General features: G+C 35.2%; 1 protein-coding gene across 1 annotated transcript in view; it reads left to right on the top strand.

Annotated features, from left to right (window-relative positions):
- Positions 1-23,697, top strand: part of gry (trafficking protein particle complex subunit 11 gry) — a 550,052-nt gene that overhangs the window by 269,760 nt on the left and 256,595 nt on the right. The window contains exon 16 of the mRNA XM_090404214.1: positions 11,176-11,321. Within this exon, the coding sequence (XP_090260340.1) occupies positions 11,176-11,321 (146 nt within the window). The remainder of the gene's footprint in view (positions 1-11,175; positions 11,322-23,697) is intronic.

Below are 23,697 nucleotides of genomic sequence, written 5' to 3'. Positions count from 1 at the left end.
TTTACCACTGTCCTATCACTGCTTGTTTCATTTAGCAATTTTTCGAAATAATTACTCCATACTTCAAGGATATCTTTTCCCCCCATTTTCATGTCACCTTTATCATCTGTAACTGCTTTTACAGCACTCTTTGCTGCATTTCTAAGCTTCTTCAACAACATCCAGAATATCTTACCACCTTCTTGATATTTATTTTCTATGTTCTTGCTAAAGTCCTCCCATGACTTTTATTGAGCTAGTTTTACAGTGTTTGACATTCTTGCATTTGTCTCTGTATTCTCTAAGAGCACAAGCTGACTTATTTGACAGGAACTTTTGATATGCTTTGTTCTTTTCCTTCACTGCCTCTTTAACTTCCTGTGTCCACCAGGGAGTTCTGATTTTTCTATCCTTGCAGACAACCTCACCACATGCCTCTGGCTGAATCAATCAATGTTTTCTTCAAGGCTTGCCACTGAATCTCCAAGGTTTGGTTCTGTTCTCAAACTCTCCTTTTTTCTTCAATAACCTTCGCGTATTTTAGTCTACAGTTCACATGTGAGAGCTGCTCAACTTTTATTCGCTTTAAAACTTTCTTACATGTTATTCTTTTTAATGTGAAATTGAATTTTATCCTGCTCAAGACTAGTGATCACTTCCAATTTCAAATTCTCTGTACACTCTGGTGTTCTGCACCAGGGAGAAAACATCACTATCAACATAGTCAATGAGATTTTTCTTATTCCTTGCCTCTTCTCTCCTTGTGAATTTGTGCACATTTTTATGTTGGAACATGGTGTTAGTAATAACTGGTCCGTGTCCTGAGCAGAAATCCAACAGGTATTTGCCCATTATTATTATCTTTGTTCTTTTCTCTAAATTTTCTCAATATTTTGGTATGTCTGACAATCATTTCCTACTCTGCTATTTAGATCTCCAACAAGGACTAACTTTTCCTTTTTCATTCTGTCAATTGCTTTCTCTAAAGCCTGAAAAAATTCCTCCACTTCTATCTTAGTAGAACCTTCTGTGGGACCATAGGCACAAATAAGTTTCATTGTACAATTCTCCATTGTGATATTTGCTCATATCACTCTACTTGATGTGGCCTGCCATTCAAGATGATTAGCCTTGTGTTTAGTGTTGAATAACTATGGCTTCTCCTTCTTTTCCTTGATTGTCATTGCCTGAATATAACATTTTGTATTTATTGCTCAGAAAGATCTCACCAGTTTTTGTCTTTTTTGTTTCAGTCACCCCTATTATGTCGATCTGATACTTATCTAATTCCTCAGCTAGCTCCATTTCTTTGCCATTCAGGCTTCTTATGTTGACAGTACCGATCTTTAACTCTGGTGATGTTGAGTTGGGGTTTGTTTTCAGATTTGTGCCAGTAGCTGACTTTTCACTGTTCACCCTGTTTCCCTGGCGAGAACGACGGGGGCCTTGTTTAACCGGGCGACGCCCCAGCCGGCATGAAATTTTGTCATGTTATACCATCATTTTATATCATGTTTTAATCCAGTTAGAATACAATTTGGTCGGCTAAATCCCAAATTGCCAGTCCATCCTCGTTCGTTCAGTATCCAAGTAGATACCCAACAGGGTGCACCACGAGAAGGTGAGGATTGGACATTAGGTCAGAAGCCCTGATCGGTTCTCTGCATTCCTTTAAAGGCTATGTGGAGGTCTCCTCTCAGTTATACAGCTTTAGTGAAAAAATATTAGAATGTCAAAATAGGTTTAGAAAAGGATGCTCTACAATGGATGCAGCTTTAAAACAATGCTCTGCAATGTTTAAAACTGCTTATCGAAAAAAGAAGAGAATTTAATTTGGAAACTCATCTTTTCTTTATAGATTACAAAAAAGCATTTGACAAAGTAAAAAGATATATGTTGTTTGATATATTACAAAGAATAAATATACCTAATATTTTACTATATGCAGTATTGAATATATATAAAGATAATGAAATAAAAATAAATGAAAAGTTGTCTGAAAAACAATCTATAAACTAAGGAGTAATACAGGGATGCCCTCTGTCTTCAACACCCAAATTTCCTGGAATAACAAAATAAATACACTATTATTTGCAGACGATCAGGTAATAATATATCTGATAAGGAAGACAATTTACAAAGAGCAATATATAATTTAAACATTATAGTAGAACAGTTTGAAATGAAAATTTCCATGGATAAAACTAAAACAATGGCATTTTGTGGACAAACTCCAGTTAGAAGCAAAATAGTTATTAATAATAAAATAATAGAACAGATAAATACTTTCAGTTATCTTGGATGTAGAATATCATATGAAGGAGAAAAAGACATAAAATTAAAAACTTCAAAATTTTTACAGAGTATAGGCCTGATAAATAGATCACTCGACCCAAATATAGTACAAAACGAAACATGCTTGAAAATATACAATACTTTAGCTGTGCCCACATTATTATATTGCAGTGAAATTGGGGAAATAAACAAACAAGATAAACAAAGAATAAAAGCAAGTGAAATGAGATTTATGAGAAGAACTGCAAAATACACATTATTATCAAAAAAGGTACATAGACATTTTAAAAGAACTAAAAACAAAATCAATAGAAGAAAAACTAAACAATTATAAACAAAAATGGATTGAACATGTAAACCGAATGACCAACACCTGATATCCTAAACAAATACTTAAATATAAGCCATTTGGAAAGAGAAGGCAGGGTAGACTTCAAAAAAGGATATTGGATGGATAATACCAGAACAGACCAATATGGTCTATACACGTAATTAGTGTTATGATAATGATGAACTTTAATCTTTACCTTAAATCAGTCATGGTGCGAACTTAATCTAAGATAAATACAGGAAAACCTCACTTAAGGTGAATTCGATATGCATGATAATCAATTAGCACGATTGAGTGAAATGATACTATTTCTCACTTTAAGTGAGTGATTAATCAGTTAACACGTTTTTTTTATGTTATGCGAAATTTTACATTACACATAATTTTTTTGTCGCCAATTTGCAGCAAACAGTGACACTTGTCAGTGTAGCAGCCAGTGGGCAGTAGCCATATATTACGTAAAATACTGCAGGATATACGTAATATACGGCAGTTGAGAGACACTTGGCAGTTGACTCAAAGCTATCATTTCAAGTGGATGTACAAACTCTGTTCTCTTGCTCAATCACTTTTTCTTCATTTTATTTTAATTGAGATACCTGTAAGGCTTTATTATATTCAACCCCTGATATGGAAAGAGAAAGACTGATAAAGAAAGTGGGAGTAATAAAAAGAGAAGATATATGTTTGAGGAAAAGCTGGAAGTCATTAAGAGACATGAAAAGTGGCCCTAGTGATATAATGCTTATGCGAGACCTGGAATACAGTGAGTCTACAGTTCAGACTATATTAAATAAGAGCAAAGAATACAAAGAACAATGAAAAGTTGCTACTGCTTCTTTGGCATGTAGATCACCTGAAATAGAATTTGTTTAATGATCAAGATGGAACATTTTTTATCACCCTGGATTGAGGATTTTAACCAAAAAAGAATACCTCTTAGTACAAAGATTATTCAGGTAAAAGCTCTTAATATTTTTACATCATTGAAAGAGACCAAATTTCAAGAGGAACGTGAAAGCTTTACTGTGACTTTAGGATGGTTTGACCATTTTAAAAATCGAGCTGGACTGCAGAATCTGTTAGTGCTGATAAAGATTCCGCAGCCAAATTTCCTGAAGAATTGCAAGGTATAATTCAGGAGAGTGATGATTGTCAAATATTCAAGGTCGATGATACAGGTCTCTTTTGGAAGTGTATGCCAACAAAAACTTGAAACTTCGAAGTCTACCGAAATCTTGATAAAGCGACCACCATCTATCACAAATTGCATGACAAGATGAAAAAGTCAAGCATATTCAAACATCTTTACTTAATTTTTTTGTAAAAAAAGTAGCTCATTCAAATGTTTAAACATTAATAAAAATTTAATCAATTGATTTTTATTAACTTTGATGATTTTTTCCTCTAATATAGTTTATATATATTTTTTTCAAATTTACGCTAACTGATGGAGAATTTACGCTAAATGATGGAGAATTATAATTATTCCTATTGTTCATTATATTCACTTAATGCAATTTGACTTAGCACACATTAATTGATGGATTAATTAATTGCATTAAGCGAGGTTTTCCTATACTCAACTTTTTAGTACTCAATCACACAGGTTCAAATTTTTGGGGATAGTGCATTGACAAAATCAGTCCAGTGTGTTGTTCACAAACCATTTAATTAAATCAAGAATTCTTATTAAACAGCTCGATCCACATTAGCATATTTACACAATTGAATCATAATTCATATTTACTTAAAGATGTCTCTAAATTAGTTTTATTCCTCCTACACTTCTATTCTTAATACTAGTAAAATGTACTAAATACAGTTTAGTATATTTTACTGGTCATACAGTGAGTTGAGTGAGCTTAACTCATTATCTCATACAGTACTTTACATACTCTCATATCATTTTACACATTTTTGTTGTAATTATTTACGTCATCACACTAGACTATGAACAGAGACACTAGATGTGAATCATTCAGAATTATTACATATCTAAGTACTTACAATGAGTTGCAATCTATACAATACTCTCACTCAGCACAGTCCATTACACAAATCATTTGTCCTCTTCCTTTCTGCTGACTTGTCATGATCTCCTGCCAAACTTCTTTGTCTGAGTTGTCGATAATTCTGCACTCTCCTGAACCCTTAATTCGGCAATGACTATACTACAAGTGGTTCATATGCCAGCAAAGTTTCCTTTTCTGTGGTGGCAATAGGCAGCTCTCTTCCTAACGAGATGTTTCAACATTTGGCATCAGATTTCTCGTGGTGAACCCATGGAATGAACTGGACGCGAAGAACCTCTGGATGTAAGACATTTCTCTTTTGGTGACTGGCGGTGGACCCAGGTAAGAAAAGGCTGAGAAACCTAAGATGTAAGATGCTTCTCTTTCAATGAATGACAGTAGACTTCACATGGTGGACAACCCAGGTGACAGATGGCAGAACTTGAAGATGAATGACGCTTCTCTTCTGATGACCGACAGTGGACCCAGGTAAGAGAAGAAGAAAATCCCAACACAAAGTCTCTCTTGATGCTAGAGCTTATAAAGGCCCACACTTCATGTTGTATACATTCATGTCTCTCTTGAAACCTCCATATATGGTAGATCGACATCTGGACATGATGAACTTTTGAAATTGCCATATATGAACATGCATTTATATCGTTACATAGTGGCATCATATTTCATTCGTCACATTAGTTTAACAAAATTTCGTGATTAAGTTATTACATATAAAATGATTTATTATTACATATAAAAGGATTTATAGTAATAATGTAAACAATGACATTTCTTTCTGTAATTTCCTAAAGAAAAAAACTTGTAAAAACAAACATGATAAATTATTTATCATGTGAGATTTTACAGAAGTATATTAGTGCTTTTTTAAAAATATGGAAATGCATAAAATAGAATCATCAAATATTTTGTAAAGAAAGGTATGTCTCCAAATGAAATTAAACCAACATGGATAATGCTTGAGAACAATTGTCTTCATTTTCAATGGCAAAAAAAGTAGGCAGCACTATTTAACCATGACAAAGCTTTGAAGATGACCTTCACAGTGGGAATCCATCTAATTTTCTTAGATCTTAACTGCTGATGAGACTTGGATCTATCACTACAAACTAAAGACAAAAGAACAGTCAAAACAATGGAAACATCTCAAATCTCCACATCTGTGGAAGGCAAAGACAATTCCATCAGCTATGCTAAACATCTGCAACAATTGCAAGAAAAACTTCACGAAGAAAGGCTGATATAGCTCTGTTAGACTTCTTACTATCCTATTCCCAGAACTCAAAAATTTCTTGGCTGGAAAGAAATTTTGTCATTTGAAGAGATTATTGCAGGCAGAAGGCTTTTTTGCATACCTTGATGAAACACCATTGGACCAAGTGCAAACTAATCTGTAGTTTGTTTCTGTGTCAAGACCATAGTCTTTTTAAACATTTTGTGGGGTACTTTTTGTGAATAATAGTAAAAATATATTGAAAAAAGAAATTCAAGTTTTATTGAAAACTGATAATAATAATAAGAAGAAAGGAAATTAAAACACATACATAAAAAATAGTAGCACCATTTCCTGCTACTTCACATTGCACACATTAGGCAGTGATATTTGCTAATAGCTGCTTATTAGATTGGTGTAGTATGTGTAATAATATGCTCAAGGTTGTACATGAAAATTGTGAGAGTGTGAATGTAGAAAGTGTGAATGATAGTATAAATGGTTTCTCAGAGAACAAAAAAGATGAGATAGATGCATTGAGTGAGATCGCGTTGTTGAATAGTGCGATAGAAAGAGCAAAACAGCAGCTAGAGTGCATGAACAAAAGTAGACTGAATGAACCAACCAATAATAAAAGGTATGACAGGAAAAATAGACGTATGAATGTGAACATGAACAAAATGAAGGATAGAGTGCTGTATGGAGACTCATTAGTACGAGGTGTGTTAGTAGAGGATTTGACAAAATCGTACCAACCTGGTGTGACCATAAAGGACGTAACTGCGTCTATTAGAGAGCAAAAGGAAAGGGTGAAAGAAATGATTGTTGTGGCAGGTACGAATGATTTGAAAGGAGATAAAATGGAAATGATAGAAGACCTGAATGAATTGTTTGAGGTAGCAAAAGAAAAGAGTGAGAGAGTTAGAATGATTAGTCTTTTGCCACGGTATGACAGTGAAATGTTTAAAAGGAGGGCTATAATTGCAAATGACTTTATGCGTGGGTTATGTATGACGAGTGGTGTGGAATTTGTGGATGTGTGGAGTGAGTTTGATGGGCGAAAGGATCTATATAAGATGGATGGCTTGCATTTGAATGGTTACGGTGTAAGAAGACTTGAGAAAGTGTTGCTGAATGTAGTGGATGTGCAAATTCAGGGAAACTAGATTTGTTGGGGGGGGGGGGGGGAGTAGAGATACAGTCCTTATGGAGGCAGTTGAATGTAAGAATGAATATAATATGCCAGAGCAAATAAGGACAACAAATCTGAGTGGGATAGTTAATATAAGGCATCAAGGTAGGGTTGGGGCTAATGGGGTTCTTAAATTCATGTACACTAATACTAGGAGTATTAGGAACAAGAAGGAAGAGTTTTTGGCCATGGTTGGCACTTCCAGACCACAGGTTATAGGTATTAGTGAAACATGGCTGACTGTAGATGATATAACTAGTGAGATTGAATGTGATGGGTATAGTGTGTTCAGGAATGACAGAGAGAATAAAATGGGGGGAGGAGTATTGTTGATGATAGCTGATGAGCTCCAGCCAAGGAGAATAGAAGTTGAATTGCAGGATAGAGAAAAGAGCACATTTGAGGCCATTTGGTGTGAGATTGTGGCTAGCAGAACTAAATATACAATTGGGTGCTGCTATAGACCAGGTGATGGAAAAGATGGTGGTGACAGTATGCACAAGCAAATAGAAGAAATGGGTGGAAGGAGGGTGATTATTATGGGAGATTTCAACTATGGTCGCATTGATTGGAGTGAGGAGAGGACACACGGGAGGAAGGAACTGGATTTTATGCGGTTATTAAGGGATAACTATCTGCGACAGCATGTAATGGAAAATACTAGGGGTCAGAGAGTGCTTGACCTAGTAATTACATCTGAGGATTTGGCTGTAACAAATATGACCACATTGCCACCAATCGGTGAGAGTGATCATAGGGTCTTGACTTGGGAGGTGGCTAAAGGTGTAGAATTTTCAATTAAGACAGGGTACATGTGGAATTATCGGGCTGGAAAGTATGACAAGCTTAGGAGTTTGATTGGTTCAGTGCCATGGCATGTACAACTGCAAGGACTAGAAGTTGATAGTGCATGGGAGGTAGTTAAGAAGTGCTTGCATGAATCAATGACTGACTGTATACCTAGAGTCCGAATAATAAATCAAGTAGGGGTTAAATGGATGAATAACACCATTAAGCTTGAGTTGCAAAAAAAGAAACAACTATGGAGGGAATTTAAGGAGAAGGGTGACCGGCAGGCACATGAACGGTATAAAGCACAGGCCAGAACGGTGACGAGTGTGGTAAGAAAAGCAAAAAATGATTACGAAAGAACATTGGCCATGCAGGCTAAAGAGAATCCTAAACAGTTTTTTAGATATGTAGCAAGTAAAAGGAAAAATGTACATGGCAGATTGATTTTAAAGAATGCCGATGGTAGGGAGGTAACTAAATCAGTTGAGATAGTTGAGTTACTCAGTGAGCACTTTGCAAAAGTATATCATCCAGGTGGTGACATTGCAGAAACGAATAAACCTGTAGATTATACGGGAATTGTGGTTAATGAAGTGGAGGTGAGTAGTCTATTGCATAACCTCAATGTCAATACATCTGTGGGATTGGATGGTATACCAGCTCGTGTTGTACGAGAAGCAGCTAAAGAATTGTCAGTACCCTTGACCATTTTGTTTAATTTGAGTCTCAGGTCTGGGTTAGTCCCGAGCGGGTGGAAAGAGGGGAAAATAGTTCCACTGCATAAAGGTGGTTCCAAGACTGCTGTTGTAAATTACCGACCGATTAGCATATCAGGAATCATTGTCAAGGTCTTAGAGAAAATAGTCGAGAGGAAAATATAAGATTGGATAGAAGAAAATGGGATACTGTATCGGGGACAGCATGGTTTTGTGAAGGGTAGGTCATGCCTCAGTAACTTGCTCACATATTATAACACAGTGACGGCTGAACTGGATAAGGGTAATGGGTTTACGGTGATTCTACTGGACCTTGCCAAGGCCTTTGACAGGATTCCACATGGAATTCTAATCAGTAAATTGCAGCATATGGGAATGGACATAGGGTTGGTGAGATGGATAGGAGGGTGGTTGACGGAGAGATATCAGAGAGTGGTTTACTCGGGAGTAGAGTCCACAAGACGTCCTGTGACTAGTGGTGTGCCACAAGGATCTGTTCTTGGACCACTGCTGTTTAATTTGTTCATAAATGATATAGGAAATGATCTGAGAGGAACAGTTCATTTGTTTGCGGATGATGCGAAGTTGGGTAGGGCAATAGTGAATGCAGATGACATCAAAATTTTGCAGGATGATTTGGTTAGATTGGAGGTCTGGGCTAAGGAGAATGGATGTCAGTGTAATGTGGCAAAATGTAAGGTTATGCATTTTGGGGTGAAAAGATTGGCGGCAGTTTACTGCATTGGTGGAACCCTGGGGACACATTGCAAAAGTGACCAAAACAGCTCATCAAATCACTTGGTTGCTGAAGAATACGTTGACAAGCAGGTTATTGTTCCTCTCTATCGAGCCTTGATAAGACCCCATCTAGACTACTGTGCTCAGATTTGGTCACCTAGGTTTCTTCTTGATGGGGAGGAGGTGGAGAGGATCCAGAGGCGAGTGACCAAGATGATAGCAGGTGTGTGGAATGAACCGTATGAGAACAGATTGAGGATTTGTGGGTTGCAAAAATTGGTTGATAGGCGGAGGAGGGGAGATATGATTGAGACATTCAAATTACTGAAGGGTTTCTATAAAATTAATTCAGAAGATATTTTTGAGAACAGGGCTGGTTGTGGGAGGACTAGGGTACATCCATGGAAACTGGGCAAAAGTGTGGTTAGTAAAGGTGTTAGAGCTGGGTTCTTTACTTTTAGAGTAGTGAATGAGTGGAATGCGCTCCCTGAGTCTGTGGTGGATGCTGTGACAGTGAATGAGTTTAAGGCGAGGTATGATAGATACTGTATGAATGTCAAATAGTTGTGATGAATATGATTTGGGGCCTCCCTCGATGAGTCTAATGACTCCCTGGAGATGCCCGTAATAATAGTAATAATAATAATAGTAATAACATCAATTGCTATTACAGTTGTGATGACGTTTTTAAGAAAGGTTACAGAAACACATAAGGTGGAGGGACTTTGAATTACAATATCTCCAACCATATTAAAAACAACAGCATTATAAATGAGAGATTTCTTCTCTTTTTTTTATTTTCTACATAAAAAAAAGCTAATTACTCGAACAAGTCTTGAATGAACTATTTGTATGAATAATTTATTTTTATTTATATAAATGCTATGAACATCTGTACAAAATTTTGAAGTTTGCAACAAGGTGACTTCTGTTGATAATGGTCATAACCAGTGGTGAGCTATAAGGGACTCGCGCGAGCCCTTTGTTAAATTTTTCTCAAATTTGCGAGCCCCTTGTTCTTCTTGTTTACTTTATTTTTTCAAAAAAAAAATTTTTTTTTTTTTTTTTTTTTTGAAGCATATTAATAAGCAACATACTCATACGGTAACCTAACAAAAATTAGTCTATTCGGCAGTGAATAAATTATTTGGAATTATTGTTTCAATGCCTCTATAATGAATGCACCCAAGTTTGAAAATAAAATAAGCGCATGCACTATCTTTACCCTTCTGGTAGCCAATCAAATGTTTTATAAAAGATTTCATTCTTATTATATTTTGATAGTTAAAAAATGTTTTTCGTATGTAAGATAAATTAACAGAGTTGATTGTGTGCAAATATTTCATGTTTAGATCATGAAATATTTGTTTAAAAATCATAGCCTTTAGAGGTTGATTGTCCTCTCACACTTTTTGATTGGAATTTGTACAAAGCTGTATTAATAAAAGTTTTTGTGTGAAATATGGCTTTTTTTGCTCGAAGATGCGAGCCCTTTGTTAAAATTTCCATAGCTCACCACTGGTCATAAATACAATATGCTCTTGGCTTCAGTGATCTGCATTTGCATTAGCTATTTTACTAACTTTCATAGCCCAGTTTTTTATTTTAAATCCTACCATAAACACTGAAAAGAATTTGTTAGTAGTTGCAATAGTACATTTTCTGAGATTTGATATTGCTGGGTCCTATAAGGATCTGTATCCTGTGTTCTGTATGATTGCAGCAGGTGATTAATTTTTTAAATTAATATTTTATTCAAAATATTTAATTTTAATATAATTTTCTACTGTTTTTTTTTTTTTTTAATAACTATAGGAGAATTCTATTTGCAAAATTATTTTATTTTGAAATTTAGTAAAAAATATTTCTCTGCATTTTGTATTTAGCCTTTTAAAGCATATGTTATGGGACTACCGAACAGAGAAGTGGCAACCTTTAGTATCCACAATTTTGAACTTGGCTTTGAAATGTGCTTATTTAAGTGCAAGTGTAGAAGATTACATAACACTGGGGTTAGAAGTAATCAGCAACTGTATCCTTTAATGTCTATGAATAAACTTGTTAATGATTATAATAAATTAGTATCGATTCAAGCATTAATCATAACAGGGATGTTATAAAGTTGTAATTTTGACAGATGTGTGAGGGAGAGGTTAGAAATATTCTGTGCCTAATATATAAGCACTTGGTGGGTGACCTGTTTTAGGACTGCCGAACAGAGAAGTGGCAACCTTTAGTATCCACAATTTTGAACTTGGCTTTGAAATGTGCTTATTTAAGTGCAAGTGTAGAAGATTACATAACACTGGGGTTAGAAGTAATCAGCAACTGTATCCTTTAATGTCTATGAATAAACTTGTTAATGATTATAATAAATTAGTATCGATTCAAGCATTAATCATAACAGGGACGTTATAAAGTTGTAATTTTGACAGATGTGTGAGAGAGAGGTTAGAAATATTCTGTGCCTAATATATAAGCACTTGGTGGGGTGACCTGTTTTAGAATATGTCAGTATATCAATGTGGACAAAATGTATTTCTCTCCTGGAGCACTTTATTCTATGTTGATAAAAGGTTTTACATAATTACTAAGCTAATAATACGAAAGCAGTTCATTTTCCAAAGAATACTGACTTCAGATACAAAATAACCTAACCAAACCAAAGAGTGATTTGTGTGAATGGAATAGCGTGTGTGGCCATGCAGACTATTCTTTTGTAAGTCAATTTTTACCCCATAATACTGATACCATCCCCCCCCCCTAAAAAAAAAAAAGAGTGAAAGAATCAGAATTCTTCTGCAGCATTAATACTTTTTTTTTTTTTTTACATTAAGTGGAAAATTGTGGTAAATCATTGAGATTGTTAATGGTGTGATGGGGGAAAAAAAAAACAGCAGCAGCAGCATACCTTTGAAAAATTAATGTTAGATTAAATGCAAAATACCAAAAAAAAACTACAAAAATAAAAAGTGTTTTTGTGTAGTTTTTCTTTATCTTGTTATTATCTTTGCTGTTATATTGTTTACTCTTGCTATTATGGCTCACAACCATTCCTCCACTGGTGGCCTAGTAATGACTGATTTACGTAGCATGATTGCAAATGAGTCAGTGTGTAAACTATACAAGAGGAATGCCATGCCAGTTGTGGATATGTGGAGCAAGTTTGATGAATGAAAGGACTTAATATAGTCTGATGGTTTTGCACTTGAATGGATTTAGTGTTCACAGTCTGGAAAAAGTGCTACTGAATGGAGTGCATCTGGAGATACATAATCAGGGAAAAAAACTATAGCTGTAAGGCGGATGCAAGTGAATGTGTGTTCACCAATGATTAAGGTGAGTGTAAGAATGAACAACAACAAAAAAAAATGCTGAAGATAGTTACACTGGTTCCATAGTTCCAATAATTTAGAATGGGTTAGTTAATACAAAGAGTAAGGGGTAGGTCTAGACCAGTGGTTCTTAATCTTTTTGAAGTCACGGAACACTTTTCATTATAAGAAAAATCTGGGGAACACCAAAAGCATTAGAGTCATAAAACTAACAATAAAAAGATGCATGGACTTTCCTTTTATAAAAATGAACTTATTTTAATGCGATACTTGAGCTTGTCGGCTTTTGCAGATTTCAGCAACATCAGGTCTAATATGTGATATAGGTACCCTCATCTCTTTGTCTATATTAGTCAAATATTCACACTTTTTAGTTTTTATATTGAGAAATCGAGCTCACTAAAATATGATGTTGAAATCTGTAACAAAATTTTCAGTGCCCTTGTGGAGAGAGCTGGGTATTTGGCTTGGACAAAAATCCAAAATTCCTCAAGAGTTATTCCAGAGAATTTCATTTTTAGAGTACGATCCATTGACAAGGTAACTAATTGTTCTTGTAACAAAGATTCACAACTCGCTGTATGAACTGTGCCAAATGGATTTCGTATTCAGTCTTAATTGTGCGTATTTAAGGAAAGAAAGTAATTTGAAATCTTTTCTTCCAATATAAATGTTCTGTTATAACGGAAATAATTCTTTTGACATTTTTATTAAGGGGCGAAGGAAACACATCTACCGTATTTTTTCTGATATGCGGTTTTCCAAAGAGATACCTTTTTTTTTTTCTGACAAGCTGACAATATACATCAAAATATTTTAATTTTTCCCATGGATACTTGTATTAACGCTATTTAAGTAATTAAAAATATCGGCTAAATATGCATTTTAGCACACCAAATAGCATTTTGAAGACATTTTTACAAAAGCATCTGAACCTTCATTTTGATAAAAGGACAAGAACTCATTCTTAAGTTCTAAAATTTGGAATTACACTTTACCCTGGATAACCATCTTATTTAAGTGTGCAAAAGCAAAGATTCGTACTTGGCTTCCATAGATATGCAAAATATTTTTAAAAAAACGTGCTTTTAAAGGTCTCTTAACTTGATGTAATTTACCGTATTCACACCTTGGTCTAGTACAGGTTTTAATATTGCCGGTAATGTTTTTGAAACTGGAGATTCTCTGTGCAAAATACAGTGCGTTGATATAATATTTGGTTTTATTATCTTTGCAAGGTGAGCCTACCATTGATACAGCAGCTTCCGTACAAATTCCTACGCACAGCTCTCATGAAATTTTAAAATTTCAAAAAGCAGTCTTCAGTTGTTCAGGATCAGAGTAGCCAATTACATGCAGAACTATCATGTAACATCTCTCACCTGCAGAACACTTGTAACCAGTTTGCGGAACACAAGTGTTCTGGGGAACACCAGTTAAGAACCACTAGTCTAGACCAAGGGGACCAATGTAGACTAATGTTATAAGCATTTGGATTGAGAGGGAGGTGATATTGGCATTAATGAGACATGGCTGACAGAAGAAGATATAGTTAGTCAGGTAGAATGCAAATTGTATAGTTTCAGAGAAGATAGAGAATATGATTGGGCGAGAGGTATTGTTTGATAGCAGAACTGCAGACAAAAAAAAAAAAATGAGTCAATGAAAGTAGTGCATATGAAGCTGTCTGGTGTGAGATAGAAGCAAGAGAACAAATATGTATAGTCAGTTTCTGCCATAGGCCAAGATATGCATCAGAAAATAAGCTCAAGTAAAGGGCAAGTAATTATAATGATAGTTCTGGGCATGTAGATTGGAAATAGGAAAGGACACTTGGGTGGAAGGAAATGGGATTTATGTAGCTACTAAGGAATAATTATCTGAAGCAGCATCTGATAGAAGGTAGGGTCTTGAGAGTCAGATCTAGTAATTGCATCAGAAGTCTTCTGTAATCAAAGTGATCACTTTACTGCTAGCTGGTGAGAGTGATCATGTGATCTTCACCTTGAAAGTGTTTAAACATGGAATTTTTACTTAAGAGAGAGAGAGAGGGTAAAGATGGAATTACAGAGCATGTAAAATAGTTGAATTACTGAGTGATCACTCAGGTGGAGTTATTGTATTAAGAAATGCGACAGATGCTGATGTGGAAACAGAGATAAGCTAATGGCCCATAGAGCATTACAGAACCATGTATATCAGCTCGTGTATTACAAGAATGTACTAGGGAATAGAATAGCAGAATTTGATCAGATTGTTTAATTTAAGTTTCAGCTCTGGGTGGGTTACAGGGAGTGGAAAGAGAGAAAATAGTTCCATTGCATCAAGGAAGCCCGAAAAGGTAGCAAATTATCAATTAATCAGTATCTCGAGAGTAGTGGGTATTAAAGTAGTTGATTAAGTGCAAATAGGAATGAATGGATATTAGGAATGGAACTTTATATGGGTGGGGGGAATGGTCTTGAACTGAATTTCTGAGCCCCCGCCCAAAAAAAAAGCCGAGTTTACTATATATCCACATTGTGGAGGATAGGTAGTGCAAATATGGGCATGCTTTTTGAGGTAAAGCATGGTAGGGACTTTGCATTTTGTTTGTATATTAATGGTACTGGGATGGGTTTAATTGGTAATATACAACTGTTTGTGGATGATAATAATAATAAATTTAGTTTAATTCTTTATCCAAATGTGAGCAAACAAAGTTTGCGCCTGAAAATATCTTCAGGACTGAGGTAAAGTAGTATAACACCGGGCAACTCGTAGCAAAGGTGGACCAAGCTAACATCACTCCTATCTCAGTATCTCCCATAATGCAAAAGACATCTCCTTGCAGATATGTATAATGTTATGCATTAAGGGAAGGGCCACTGCTCAGACCGATTTTGACCTTATGGGAGCCAGGCCCAGAAGTGAAGATACCAAGGCAGAAGCAATGAAGAGGTCATCTTTACCTATAGGAGTTGCCAAAAGGTGTGCCACCTTATTATTAAATTACTCTGGATTTAGAGAAAGATGTTGAAAGTTTATTTTTCACTTGATTAGACTATAATAAATTTAGTTTAATCCTTTATCCAAGTGTGAGAAAACAAAGTTTGCGCCTTAAAATATCTTCAGGACTGAGGTAAGGTAGTACAACACCGGGAAACTCATAGCAAAGGCGGACCAAGCTAACATCACTCCTATCTCAGTATCTCCCATAATGCAAAACACATCTAATTACGGATATGTATAATGTTATGCATTAAGGGAAGGGCCACTACCCAGACTGATTTCGACCTTTATTGAGGTCTCGTCAGTGGGAGCCAAGCCCAGAAGTGAAGATACCAAGGCAGAAGCAATGGAGAGGTCATCTTTACCTATAGGAGTTGCCTATTGGGCATCTTTACCTATAGGACCTGGCTCCCACTGACGGGACCTCAATAAACGTCGAAACCGGTCTGGTTAGTGGTCCTTCCATTAATGCAGGCATGGGCAACCTTTCCTGGTTCGGGGACCAAATTATCATTCTGTCTCAGAGTCAAGGGCCGGATCAAATTATTAAATAAAATAAATTAATATTAAATGAATTGAAACAAGTTGCTACTTCATATTTCATTTATTTATAATATAATGCTTAGGTATAAAGCTCTACATAAATTTTATAATATAATGAACGACATAACAATTTAATGTGAAGAATTACTTAAGGATAATCGCATAGAATTTTCGAGGTTTTTGTCCGAATTTTTGATTTATTGTATTTCATTCTTGAAAAAAACTGTTCACACATATATGGGCTGCTGAAAAGACAAACAATTTTTCTTAAAAAGGCGTGTAAATTTGTATATTTTTCTTCCACCAAATAAAATTTATAAAAATCAGTCAAAGCAATGTTGTTAAATTGTGATTTTAGCACTAAAATCCGCCTGAAACTCAATAAGTTCCATCTGTAAGTTTTCTGGCACATTATTTACATCAGCATCCATCGGACGAGCAAATATAGTGAATGTGGAGTCTCTGTTTTTGAAGTCGGCAAACCTTGTATCAAATTGCTTTATTCGTGCCGTCAGTTCATCTCCATAACAATTATAAGGGATATTTTTATGAGTTGCTAGAGTAGGAAAACGATAAGAATTTTTAGCTCTTAACTGACTTTCCAACAATCTTAGTTTATTACAAAAAGCTTTGACATGTCCATGCAGTTCATGAACCAACTGTTCTTGTTTTTGCAATTTAAGATTCAGTTCGTTTAGGTATCCGGTGACATCTACACAAGGAATGCTAAATCACACACCCACTCATCATCTTTTACTTGGTTAATTGTGTTTCCTTTTATGTCCATAAAATCTGCAATGTCTTGTCTCAGATCATAAAATCGTTTTAACATTTTACCTTTACTCAACCACCTCACTTCACAATAATAAGACACATCTTCATAATCCAAAAATAGGTCTGTCAAATACTCCTTAAATTGGCAGTGATTAAGTGCACGTGACGTAATAAAGTTAATACTGGCTACTACAACTTCCATAACATTTTTGAATTTAATTGATTTTGCACAGAGATTTTGTTGGTGGATAATGCAGTGAAAATTTGTTAAATTTTCCGGATGGATCTGTAGTTCTGAACTATTGCAATAAATCCCTTCTGTGCACCAACCATTTCAGGGGCTCCATCAGTGCATTTGCCAGATAGTGAACTCCATTTAAGCCCAAATCTCTCGAAGACTGTGTTGACTGTTTCAAATATATCTTCACCGGTAGTAGTTCTTTTTAACAGCTGAAGTGCCAATAATTCTTCTGTGATGTTGAAATCTGCATCAACTCCTCGAATAAATATTGCTAGTTGTGCTGTATCGGAGGAATCGGTGCTGTCATTCAAAGCAATTTAAAATGCTTCCAATGTAGCAATCTTCTCTTTTAAATTTGTTTGATATCATCAGCCATAATTTCTATCCGTCGGACAACAGTACGTCTCGACAAATGAATATTCTCGAAGTCTTTTTTCTTTTCAGGACATATTATACTTGCAACATCCAGCAGACATTCTTTGATAAATTCTCCTTCACCAAATGACTTAGAATGCTTAGCAATTTTTTCGCTTACCGCAAAGCTGGCTTTGACAATGTTGTGGTGCTGCGTTGTTTGTTTGTTGAACATTTGCTGCTGTGTATCCAAGTTCTTCTTCAACTTCTGTATTTCATCTTTTCGTAGTTGTCCATCAATTTTTGGGTGATCCACATGTCTCGAAGTAAAGTGTCTCTTCAAGTTGTATTCTTTGTTGACGAATACGGATTCTTTGCACAGCAAACATACAGGCAAACCTTTATTCAGAATAAAATAATAATCCTCCATCCAGTTGTCTTGGAATTGACGATTCTCAGCATCTACTTTATTTTTGCAATAACCCCTGAATTGCCTGGTTGTTGTACTACCTTACCTCAGTCCTGAAGATATTTTCAGGCGCAAACTTTGTTTGCTCACACTTGGATAAAGGATTAAACTAAATTTATTATAGTCTAACCAAGTGAAAAATAAACTTTCACCATCTTTATGGATGATACAAAACACCGAAGAGAGTGATGAGGAATAAAGCAGATGTTGTGGACTTGCAGGAGGACTTGAATGGATTGTATGAGTGGGAAACATTATGGAACTATCGATTCAATTTTGCAAAGTGTATAGTTCTGAAATTTGGTGGAAAAAAAAATAGAATTCATTTACTTCCAATTTATTTCATCCTGCATTAAAAGGACATCATCAGAGAGAGAGAGAGAGAGCAAGAGAGAGAGATGATATATCAAGCATGCTATATGATATATCAAGATATATCATATAGCATGCATCAGTTCCAACTGAGTTAATAGGAGAATGCACTGTTAAATTTCAAAGGGAAACAATGAGTAGCTTTTGTAGAAAATTTTTCATTTGGTTATAAATTAAAGGTGCCAAGAAATTATATTCTTGTTTAATCCTTTATCCAAGCATAAGCAAAATTGCATGGCATTACGGATGTCTGAAAGGATGTGTGCTTTTCATTATGGTATCCCTGAGGGAATTAATGTGAAGTCATTAGCCTCTGTAAAAATAAACAAAAAAATAAATAGTTGAAATTTGCAATTACTACTTGAGACTAACATGTAATCAAAACAGTTAAGATTTGGATTATGTAAAGTTTCACAGTTTTAAGATACAGATGATCAGATTTAAATCTAAGTTGATACCAAGAGAAAAAGTGGAAAAGCAGTATGGTGTGAAGTGGAGATTGATAGAAAGATATTTGGTGGGATGATGTTAAATGCCAGGGATTGCAGATAAGGAAATGTATAGGCAACTTGGCTTAGTAAGTAAACAAAGGATGATCATTATGATTTCAATTATGGCAATATTGAAGATATAGCATCAGGGAATAAAGAGAAGATTTTATACCTATCTTGAATTTTGTTGAGTTGGAGTTTGTTCTTTGTTCCAGTAGCTTACTTTTCGTGGTCCATCATGATTCCTGACAAAAACAGCAAAGACTTTGTTTAACTGGGCAGTGGCCCAGCCGGCATGAAATTTCATTCTGTTGTATCATCATTGATTTTGGTTTAAGCCAATACAAAATACAATTTGATTGGCTATAATTCTAAATTTGGTATTTAAAAAAAAATAATAATTAATGCAAACATCAACTTCTGTTCCAACCAGGTATCCCTCAGTCACAACTGAATTTAACCATATACATCACACCTTTTCATGTAATGCCTCAATCTCAATATAATTAACAAAATACTTAATCTTCCTCTGTATTTCACGACTCTCTACACAGAGATTACTACTATGCTATCACTGTTCCCTATATCTAAGTTATATCAGTTTTCTCTTTATGGATTGACATTTAGGCTATCCTGGCAATTGTTGTTTATGCATTTCTTCGTCTAGCAACTATCCTCCAGGTCTGTAACATCACTTCACTGTGTCCTTTCTTTTAGTGTTGCACGGTGATAAGCATTCATTTTAGAAATTATGGACTTTACAACCATGTTATAAATCCCTGGAGTATACTGTATTTATTGCACCTGTAATATACCATATATAGGGGAAACAGGACGCATAATTCCTATCAGACAAAAGTAACATAAACGACACATTAAATATAATAGCTATGGTGAAGCTGGCCTTTCTGACCATGCCTTGAACACTTTACATAGAATTGACTGGAAAAGCCCCAGTTGTTTACATCACCAAAACATGGGATGAACTCAAATTTAAGGAAGCCTGTGAGATTCTTATCAACCATCCCAATCTGAACAATAATGATGGTCTAAAAATCCCAAGCATATGGAAGGCACATATTCTACCCACGAAATCTTTCTCTCTAAGAATTATCTCTAAACAGTAGATAATCCTAAAATTAAATCTAAAATAACAATTGTAATGTTAAAAATAGGACTTCATTGTTACTGAAAGAAGACTATCAATAAGAAAGAATATTTTCCTGTGTTATCTTAAATGGAATTTAGTTTTGATGTAGTTTCAAAATAATTAATTTATAATTTTTTTTTTCTGCTAGAAGTCATGCCAGTAGATTAACCGGTGATAAAATCATTGTTCCTTTAGCTTACTATGTGTGTAATGTAACTCAGCTTGTCCTTGTATATTTGTATATACTCCAGATGATCTTAATATGAAGGTCAAAATGTCGGGAAATTAAAAGAGTTATTTATAACACGGTTGTAAAGTCTATAATTTCTAAAATGAATGGATCACTTTACTGTGTATTTTATCTTGTTAGATTCCACCTCATACCAGATGTCTTCAAATTCACTGCCACATGAAAAATTGTTACTAGTATTGCAGTCATAGGTCTCAACTCTAACTGGATTCAAGACATTTCATATTTAGCATCATGTCTCCTCCTCCCCTATCCTGTCTATCTTTCCTAAAAATACTGTACTCTTTGCACTCAATACCAGTTAGTACGTCTGCTTCTGATAACCAAGTCTCAGTAATGCCTACAACATGTGGTCTCAGTATATTAACCAAGACAACAAACTCTACTCCTTTGTTTCTGATACTCCTGGCATTCATGTACAGATATAATAAATTACCTACATGCTCCTTTGCATACACTTGTCTGTGGTCTGCATGACACAGTTCAACAACTTGCAGATCTCTGTTCTTATGTAGTTCCTTACTTATGCAGATGTCATTACACATGTTTGATATGTCAGAACCAGATGAACGCTGAATCGTTCTCTCTTCATAGTCAATTCCATAATAATAACCATTCCCATCATTAACAATATGGTAATGCAGTTACCTAACATTGCTACTCTTACACACAAATTCTCACTATTCTTCCTATCAGAATTCAGTTTCCATGATTCTTTGTGTTAGGTCTTGTATCAATTAATAATTTTTCAAGACTCCTAAAGTGTAGATTGTCCCTATTATACAAATCCAATCTTCCCTCAAACTCACTCCATGCATCCAAAAACTCGCATCCATTCCTCCTATACAGTCTATGCATCGAATCATTTGCCATCATAGCTCTTCTTCATAATTCATTTTTATCATATTGAGGTAATATACTTACTGTTTTTACTTTCTCATTCTTCACTCTCACCTTTTCCATCAACCCTTTCATATCCTCTCTCATACAGAACTTATCACTAGTTAAGTTGTTAGTGCCTACTACAATTACGATCTCATTTACTTTTCTGTTTTTGATTTGCATGCATTATATTTTCAATTTTTGCACTAGAAAACTTGATGTTTATAACCCCTGTATGTGTGGCATGTTTTATGGAAAATCACCATACCAAATAACATCCTTCTTTTTATAATCTACTTTGCTTACCAGATTTTTGTTATTATGCACTAACTTACCTGATTTCATACTTCATTTTCCATTTTGCTGCTGAACTTTTTTTATTCTCCCTGTGTTCCTCTACATGCTGCTCAACTTTCTGTAGTTGAATCTGTTGAATAATCATTCATCATCTGTTGAATAATCTGCTTTAGACTAGCAATCTCAGAGGTTAAATTATTTTCAGTATCCTCTTTAATATTGTCTTTAGTGGAAAAAGCCTTCTTGTTCACTACTTCGTTGTTCTTGTTAGCATTTCATTTCTTCTGCATTTTTGGTGCCATTTTACACCTGTATTTAATATTAAAATATGACAATAAAAATATACTATAAAGACACTAAATATTCTAAAAACACAAAAATCTACTCTAATATACTATAAAACTAATTTTCTAAACGTGTGACTAAATTGAAACAGTTATTAATTTAGTCAGGGAATCTTGCAGACTTGTAGCAGATTTATTTAGAAGTTTAACATTGTTTGCATAAAGCAAAGAATTGACACCTCTAATTTTGATATCAGATTTAATACCACTTTCCTTCATAATGATCCACATAATTCTCGTATACAGGCTTAAACGTTGGTTGTATAAGGAAATTAAAATTACAACATACAATAGAATATAGATTAAATTAAACTTTAATATATTTCCAATATTTCGGCAACATCACGTTGCCATCTTCAAAGGAGCTTACAATAAAGACGTGCATGCAGGCACTAAACACAGTAAATGAGAACGAAGCAAGGAAGCTATGGTTGTCCTAAAAGCTATTTGGTCAGTTCGCTATTTGGTCATATGGCTCTGATACACTCCTTCTTAACACACTTAATCAACTAACACCCCAGAATTAAGTTCATCCTGGAAAAAGAGGAAAACAACAGCCTCCCTTTCCTAGACACACTAGTCACCCCCAGCCTAATGGAACCTCGGTTTTCTCAGTTTATAGAAAACCCGCCCATAAAGGCAGATACATTCACCAACAATCCCACCATCCCCCCCCCCCCCTCACAACAATATGGAGTGTTTAAGACACTATACAACAGGGCTAAACTAATCTGTTCAAATGACAATGCCCTGACCACTGAACTAAATTACATCCTCAACACTTTCTCAGCCAATGGCTACCCCCCCCCCCCCCAAAAAAAAAAAAAAATCCACAAAATATTGAAACCAGTAAACCACAAACCCCTCCCCCTCACAACAAGGATTACTCTAAATCCTTCACCATTCCCAACATCTGAGGCACCTCGGAAAAAATTATCAAAATCTTAAAAACATGACCTCTTGTTACAGACCTTATAGAAAATTGGCATCCCTTATCCACTCCACTAAAGACCAACCACTCCACCTAGACCCACCTGGTGTATACCGGGTCCCTTGCAGCTGTAAGTTGTCGTACTTTGTCCAAACAGGCAGGACAGCGAATATCAGAATTTCAGAACACACAGACTACATCCGGTTTCACCGGTACAGCCACTCTGGTCTTGCAGACAATGCTCTGGATACACGCCACAGAATACGGTGGAAGAAAGCCACAATAATACACCATAGCAAGTTCAAATTTGAAAGACTATTCATGGAATCAGCCTAGCCCTAAGAAACATGCCAAACCTCAACAAATTTGGTTGCATGAGACTGCCCCAAATTTGGTAGGCTTACATCAGGAGACCTTCAGCCCAATGGCTAAGAATTTCCAATATTTCGGCAACGAAATATTGGAAATATATTAAAGTTTAATTTAATGTATATTTAATGTACGTTGTAATTTCCTTAAGTTATTTAGTAAGAATGATCCATATAGATAATGAATAACAGAGGGCACAATAAAACAGATAAAAACCGCAATATATCTTCATATTTAGTGTTAAATACTATAGCTACATTTTTTTGTTGATTGTTATTGCCTTAATATAACATTTTGTATTTGTTGCTTAGAAAGATCTCACCCATTTTTATCTTCTTTGCTTCGGTAATACCTATCGTGTCGATCTTGTACTTTGCCAATTCTTCTACCAGTTCCATTTCTTTTCCTTATGGGGCCTTGTTTAACTGAGTGATGTTGCAACTGGCATGAAATTCTGTCATGTTGTTCCATTCTTTTGCATTTTTGTTTAAGCCCATAAGAATACAGTTGACTAAATCCCAAATTGTCAGCCCATCCTCGTTTCTCCAGTATCCAGGTGTATACCTAACAGGATGCACCATGAGAAGGTGAGGATTGGACATTAGACCAGAATCC

The sequence above is a fragment of the Typopeltis vanoorti genome, chromosome 2 (assembly GCF_054136105.1).
Source record: "Typopeltis vanoorti isolate ZY-2024b chromosome 2, IOZ_Tvanoo_1.0, whole genome shotgun sequence".
Classification (NCBI taxonomy): domain Eukaryota; kingdom Metazoa; phylum Arthropoda; class Arachnida; order Uropygi; family Thelyphonidae; genus Typopeltis; species Typopeltis vanoorti.
This window is presented reverse-complemented; position numbering and strand designations above follow the sequence as displayed.